The sequence below is a fragment of the Nannobrachium achirus genome (genome assembly GCF_963921795.1).
Source record: "Nannobrachium achirus genome assembly, chromosome: 2".
Lineage (NCBI taxonomy): Eukaryota > Metazoa > Chordata > Actinopteri > Myctophiformes > Myctophidae > Nannobrachium > Nannobrachium achirus.
Window position 1 is genome coordinate 18,084,661 of NC_137811.1, and position 7,710 is coordinate 18,092,370.

General features: G+C 41.2%; 1 protein-coding gene across 1 annotated transcript; it reads left to right on the forward strand.

Annotated features, from left to right (window-relative positions):
- Positions 1 to 5,518: 5,518 nt before the first annotated feature.
- LOC308296846 (hemoglobin subunit beta-2-like) lies at positions 5,519 to 6,345 on the forward strand (the record flags this gene model as incomplete). The annotated part of the gene is made up of 3 exons (XM_080740195.1): positions 5,519 to 5,622; positions 5,735 to 5,957; positions 6,214 to 6,345. 3 exons carry the CDS (start codon positions 5,519 to 5,521, stop codon positions 6,343 to 6,345), a joined length of 459 nt encoding a protein of 152 aa, XP_080596321.1.
- Between the last annotated feature and the right edge of the window lie 1,365 nt (positions 6,346 to 7,710).

The following is a 7,710-nucleotide window of genomic DNA, read 5'->3' on the forward strand; positions in this document are numbered from 1 at the left end:
TTCTACAGCACTATCAGGTCTCTCTTTTCATGACAAGTGGGAAATTCAAGGGGCTTGAAAATATAATGGTCACATGGCCACAAATGTGTTCCATTGCCAAGATAAATGGAGCGTCTCAGTTTACCCGGTGTCTCAGTTTACCCCGCTCTCCCCCTACCGTCATGAAACTGTACCTTTTCCTATGCAAACTTCTAATAAAGTCCTCAATCAATCAATCAAACGCTATTGATTTAACAATAAATAGTCTCAAGAACATGTTGCCAAATTACAACATGGGTCACTGTGACATTGCTTTTTTAATCAAATTGTTGGGTAGCTCACCGAAAGATCTGCAAACTCGCAAGCATGTTGTGAGTCTGTAGACACACCTCGTTGTGAGCTTGTAGATCGGCTATTTTTCGCTGTTTGGCGAGTCTGGCGACCAATCCCGACCCTCCGCGGGTCGTTGTTCTGGCTGCATGGGGTCTGTTATCAAATGATATCGTTGGCCCAAACATGGAATATAGGCAATACAAGGCGCACCGTTGTAATGTAGGCTATAGGCTTTCTAAAGATGGGACTCGCGCCAGATGTTCAGCAGAAGAAGAGGATCGAGGCGCCGCAGCGCGCCGCCGCCGAATCTATCCATCTGATGGATGGATGGATAGATGGATAGATATGAGTTCAAGTTAATGCATTCATTTGTCCCCGAGGGACGATTTCCAATCCACAATTTCAGAGCAATGCACCAAATGGACCCGTACCTACGTGTGTGTGTGTGTGTGTGTGTGTGTGTGTGTGTGTGTGTGTGTGTGTGTGTGTGTGTGTGTGTGTGCGCGCGCGCGCGCGTGCGTGCAAGACCTATCGCTCTCTCTCGCTCAAAAAGAGAGAGGGAGCACTATATCTGTTTAAAAGGCTCACAGGAGAAACCGTGACATCATCTCAATCAGTCTTGATTGAATGGGGAAGTTATTAATCTTCGATCACCATCCATTCATGCCGTGCGTCTACAACCCTGTCCCTGCCTTTGATGCAGCACCTTTGAAGTCTGCGTTGGCACTGATGGGCTATCAAGCTGCAGATGCATTGATGTGCGTGCGTGCGTGCGTCAGTCAGTCAGTCAGTCAGTCAGTCAGTCAGTCAGTCAGTCAGGCAGACAGACAGACAGACAGACAGACAGACAGACAGACAGACAGACATACATTAATATGCAGCCAGGGTAATCAATCTATCTGTGTATCTGTGCGTTGGAATTGTGAACTTGATGAGTAGAGGGGGGGGGGGACGACGACTTCACGGAGGCATGGACAGGCGGACAGATGGACAGACAGACAGACAGACAGACAGACAGACAGACAGACAGACAGACAGACAGACAGACAGACACAGGGGCGAAAATAGGGGGGTGACAAAGGGTTTTTGTCACCTTCCAGGTTCAATGTTGTCCCCTCCATTCACTTCCAGAAGACCCCCCTGTCCCCCCCAGTCAGGGACATAGTGGTCTAAATTCTGAAATCATGCACTAAACACGATCGAAGCGATTTACAGATGCTATTATAATGAGAACACCCCTCTGTTTTCCTGCAAAATGGTTTGGTCTGTGTTGCCAAGTTCTTAGAAACAAGCAGCCAGCTATATGAAAACCACAATATTCCAGGGTGGTTTTCAAATAGCTGGCTGCTTGTTTCTCTCGCAAAATCTGGCAACAACAAGAAACGATAGTTAAGGAAGCAGAAGCACAGGAGCTGCTGAAACTCGATAGAACACAATATTTATAACTTTGGTTCTGCCATTTCAAATAGTTAATAAGGAATGCCGCCACCCTGGACAAGGAAAGGATTACTTTGTTGTTTTTGTTGCCACCCTGGCCCTGGACATAAAGGATTACTGTGTTGTTATTTGGGCTGTGTGTGAGAGCGAGGACTGGAGGAGGAGGAGGAGGAGGAGGAGAGGTAATGAATGACATTTATACCGTATTGTGTTCTGGACTGGTGGCCTGTTCTAACCTGTGCTGTGCCAACTGCTTGTGGACTGTATTATTGTATTGTGTGTTCAGTGTTCTGACGGCTGAGCGGCTGTCATGCTTCTGAGTTCTGAGTAGCATACTGTATTTTATTGTGGCCACTGGCCAGTGTTTTGAGTGATGAACGGTCGCTGTGCCAAATTGCTGCTATAGTCGGTGTTCTTGAGGTAAAAAGTTAACCATAGAAACATGAAAGAAACGTTGGTTATGACGAGAGGACTGTTTAATGTCAGTGTTTGTGTTGAAGTGTGTTTTAAGCTTTGGTTGTGTTGGTTATTGCAGTACTAGTGATAACTTGATAAGTAAATAAATAATACATCATAAAACCGTTAATGCCCTATCTGAAGGAAAATGAGGGGGTAAAACTGGCCGAAAACCGATCTCTGCACGGCAAAAAAACGAAAATCGCGCGCGCGCACGCAGGTCCCCTCCTATGCATTTAGTGGATCTACGCCGCTGGACAGACAGCGTCGTGGACTCGTGCGCAAGTGCGCCTTGTATAGCCTATAGGCCTATTCCATGTTTGGGCCAACGATATAATTTGATAACAGACCCCATGCAGCCAGAACAACCCAGAACGACCCGCGGAGGGTCGGGATTGGTCACCAAACTGCGAAAAATAGCCGATCTACAAGCTCACAATGAGATGTGCGGGGTGTGTGTGTGTGTGTGTGTGTGTGTGTGTGTGTGTGTGTGTGTGTGTGTGTGTGTGACTTTTATTCCTCTCCGTTGGTCTCCGCCATGTTGGAGCCATGGTAAGCATGATAACTAGCGGCGGCTCCTATTGGTCCATGTGACCAAACCCCCCCCTATGTTCCCGCCCCGTTCCTTTTGATTGACAGACACCGAAGTCAAGCGCTTGTCATGTTAAAGCAGCAGAGGGAAATGCGTAAAGGCAGTCCTTATGAAATAAAAAGAGGTCCCGCCCCAAGCCATTGCTGTTGATTGACACAATGAAATAAATAAATAGCACAATGAAATAAATAAATAACACAATGAAATAAATAAAAGCAAAATTAAATAAAAAACACTAACATAAAAAAAAACGTATATATTTATTTAATTGTATGATCTATTTATATCATTGTGTTTTTTATTTATTTCATTGCGTTTTTTATATAATTCATTGCATTATTAATTTATTTTATTTTTGGGCATTTAAGGCTTGATGAAATAGCTAAATGTGGCATCATGAAATAAAAAAACGTTGAATTGAAAAGTCACAATGATATATATAAAAAACACAAAGAAATAAATAGAAAACGCAATTAAATATAAAACATAATACTATTTTGAAAAAAACATTTATTTATTTAGTTGTATTTTGTATTTATTTCATTGTGTTATTTATTTATATCATTGTGTTATTTATTTATTTCATTGACACGTTTATTTATTTCATTGACACATTTATTTATTTCATTGACGCATATCATTTAGAATAAATTGGCAAAAAAACTTCCATAGACAAGGTTTGCTTAGCTAGAGTTGAATTTAGTCCACTCCACTGTTATTTTCCAGTTTGTCGCTGGAGCGTGTCGCTGTTACTACATGTCATCTTTTCGACACCCGACTCTATGGTCGAAATAATGTCCGTTCGGAAAAGTGAGATTTCCCCGTATCCTTTTGGAACATGGTGGGACCCCAAACAAATGCACGTGTAGTAGAGTATAGGCAGCTAAATTTGTGCCTGATGAGAAATGACATTAATATACAGTACTAGTAGTACAAAACAAAGCATGCACGTTAAGATTATTGTGTCTTGTTTGTTTTTGTTTTTAAAGCAATAGGCCTGTAGCAGTATTAAATACATTTAAATAAATGTTGCAAAATGTTGAAAATAAACATTTGTCAAACATGCCATTTCTTTAATGGAATGTAGCCTTTGCCATCTACCTAGGTTCTAAATGATCAGACATGTAATGGATAAATTAATAGCTTTTAAGCTGTATACTGGTTTAATTCATGCAGAGTTGCAGACTAATCTGCATGCTATTTTTTGACATTTACTTTAGGAAGAAAGGTTTCTCTCTTCAAGATATAAACCTGAGATATAACCTGTGACTCGACTTGAAAAGCGTGTGACTTACTCGACTGACAACCTTGTGACTTGACTTGACAACCTTGTGACTTGACTCGACGCGACTTGACTCGACGCGACTTGACATGGCAACCTTGTGACTCGACTCGACTTGACTTGACTTGACATAACCTTGTGACTCGACTCGACTTGACTTGCCCACAACAGAAAAAACTTGAGACTTGCTTGAGACTTGGACCAAATGACTTGCTACTCGACTTGGACTCGGATCAGAGGGACTTGTACAATTGTCTGCTGGGTGCTCTTGCAGTCATCTTCACTGTTTTATTCAACTTGTCTTACATTACATCATGATAATATCACAGTGTGACAGCCTCAAAGGGTAGCTAAACCAGTGGTGGAAAAATTACTCTTCTTTTTTTTAAGTAAAAGCATCTACTGCAATGTAGAACTACTCTGTTACGTAAAAGTAAAGGTCTGGAATTACAAATGTATTGAGTAAAATTACAAACCTCTTTGCATTAAAATATACTCCTGTCCTGTACATGTACTCATTATGCAGAATGTCCCATTTCACATGTTTCCAAATGTATAAAATGCTTTGAGAATAGCCGATCCCCTGAGCAAGCAGGCAGGCTCTATTTAATTATTATTAGCTATTTAAGAGGACAGAGGTCCCTCTGTGCCCAGCAGCTAAGATCTGGTGTGGAGGTGGGACGTTCGCAAATAAATCGGGTCTTTTGAACGGCTCTTTGAAATGAACGATGCGATCCAGTTTGCAGTAGGGAGCCGTTCCTTTCTAATGAACACTGGTGGGAAAAGTAAAAAAAGAAAAGAAAAATCTTTACTTAAGTACTGTAATTCAGAAATACTCTGGCACAAGTAGAAGTTCAGAATTTAAATGTACTTGAGTAAAAGTACAACGGTATTGGTATCAAAATGTACTTAATACTTAAAGTACCACAGTACTCATTTGGCCTTTGCAAAATGACCCATTTCACAAGTTTTCCAATTTATGAAATGTAGAAAAAACATCTGAAAATAGCAGATCTACAAGCTCACAATGCGTTGTGTTGCGAGTTGCGACTATTTTCAAATGGCGGCATATCAAAAATGAATTTTAGGTTAAATATGAATGCTAAGGGTGACAATTGTCATCCCCTGGGAAACTAAATATGACACAACTGGCCTACTGGCCTCATGTACGTAGGGTGTGGGTCATACTGTATGCTGCTAGAGATAAGACGTTTCTATAAATAGTATGTTGTGGAAGCACTGAGTGACCACTGGGCAAAATCTACTAGAATATTCTAGAGAAGCAGAGACTTATCGGAGACTTGTCATCTCCAACCTATCCCAACCAGTCTTCTCGTGTCGGGGCGGAGGACATTGCAGGTACTTAAAGAGTAGAGGGGCTCTAGTAACTGTAGGTCTGCATTTATTCTGAGACTGAAGGAAATCACCAAGAAGCAACCATGGATGCTGATGACGTGCTCTTTAATGCTAACGAACGTAGCTTAATTCAATCCATCTTCAACAGTCTGAACTATGAAGAAGTCGGACCCGAGGCTCTGGGCAGGTATAGTGTTCGTCTCCAACAAAATCAGATCATTATCAGATGTTATGTCTAACATGTTTTATGACCGTTCCCTTCAACATAATTTAAACCTGCTCTGTCATAATTTCCCCAGGTGTCTGGTCGTGTACCCTTGGTGCCTGCGGTATTTCGGCAACTTTGGTAACTTGTACAGCGCCAAGGACATCATGGCCAACCCAATGATCGGAGCCCACGGTATCAAGATTGTGCACGGTCTGGACAGAGCTATGCAGAACATGGACAACATCAAGGACACATATAAGGAGTTGAGCATTCTGCACTCCGAGAAGCTGAAAGTCGACCCCGACAACTTCAGGGTAACATTTATAATAACAACTAATAAGAAGAACTTTATTAATGTATCACCTTTTGACCAAATGAAAACATGAGTTCCATTTTGTGAACACAGTTAAGTGATTTGATGGCAAAGAGTCATATCTTGGGAAGGGAGTGTGAGGTTTAGCATTTTGTGTGTGAGGTTTTCAGTTTTGTGTGTGCAGTTTTGAGAAAGCCGTTATTGTAGTGAAAAATGTGTGTTAACAATCGTGAAAAACTGTAATTCTCTGCCCACAGCTGTTTTCTGACGTCCTCTCCATCGTCATTGCCGGCAAGTTGGGCGTCCAAACCTTCACTCCTGAAATGCAGGCCGCCTGGCAGAAGTTCTTGTCTGTAGTGTGCTCCGCTCTGTCCAGGCAGTACGCCTAAAAGATCATTCATTGAACTGTTATTTACAGGGTTATTTGAAATGACAACATCTGAATAAAAACTTGAGAAGCAGATAACTACTGGTAATGTGTTACTGTGTTACTGTGTGTGTGTGTGTGCGTGCGTGCGTGCGTGCGTGCGTGCGTGCGTGCGTGTTTTCTCACATGGCCCTCTTCTAGTGCCACCTGGGTTGCACCATCAGGCCAATTTTTGCAAAACTTATTTTTGGACACGGCTCCTATAGATTTTGGCCTAAAATCTCGCAAAGCGGTGCACAGCACTCGTTGCCCACTGGGTTATTTTAATTGGCACAATTTGAAAATAAATACGAAAACAAAGATTTAAATAACTACTAGTAATTGTCTGTCTATTACAGTAATAAACTCAGTGGAAATAGTTTGTGTGTGTGTGTGTGTGTGTGTGTGTGTGTGTGTGTGTGTGTGTGTGTGTGTGTGTGTGTGTGTGTGTGTGTGTGTGTGTGTGTGTGTGTGTGTGTGTGTGTGTGTGTGTGTGTGTGTTTGTCAGTCTTCTCCTGGAAGGGTTGGGACCGATTCAGACCTGGATAAGCATCTGTGTCATTTTAGACTTTAGCGTTGGCTATAAAGCTGAAAAAGCTGAAGCTAATCTGCAATTCTTTTGTTTTGAAAGAATATAGATATTTTTAAAGCGAACATTTTTAACCCAAATGTTTGCTTCCAAATATGGAACCAAATATTTTTAGATGGAGGGGTTCTGCAGCCAATTAGCCTACATATCATTTAGGGGTTTTGACTTGAAAATGTTTGAGCACCACTGATATAGCATCAACATAGGTTTTTATAAAAAACTGTTTGGATTTAGCAGACATTTGTAGAATCGGCCTCAGGCCTTACAGTAATTGGATGAAGAAATGAACGGACATTTGGAGTGTATTCATATTGTGGCAAAAAGCTTGTCATTGTTACGATCCAAACAAATAAGAAAAACTAACCCCCAGAAAGGTATCATTTTCAAAATGGCACATATTTCCTCCTAATTCATTTTAAGCTCCTGTGGACGCCATCTTGAAAAAATGTCTTTCTAGTAGTTAGTTTTACCTAAACTATTAGTAAGATATTTGGCATACCCAACTGTAACAGAATCCATTGAAAATCTCTTCCATCAATTATGTGGGGTTTATCGACTTATTTAATATTGGATTCATTGCAAACAGACCACTAGGGGATGAGCACAACGTGTTTGCGATGGTTTTTGAAAACCGTATGCCCATACCTAACATCATGCCAAAAATCTAAAGCTTATCACCAAGTGCACAATTGTTATGATTTTTTATATATTAAATCCCAGTTTATATGCATTTTAACCTCCTTGCAGCCATTGTGGATG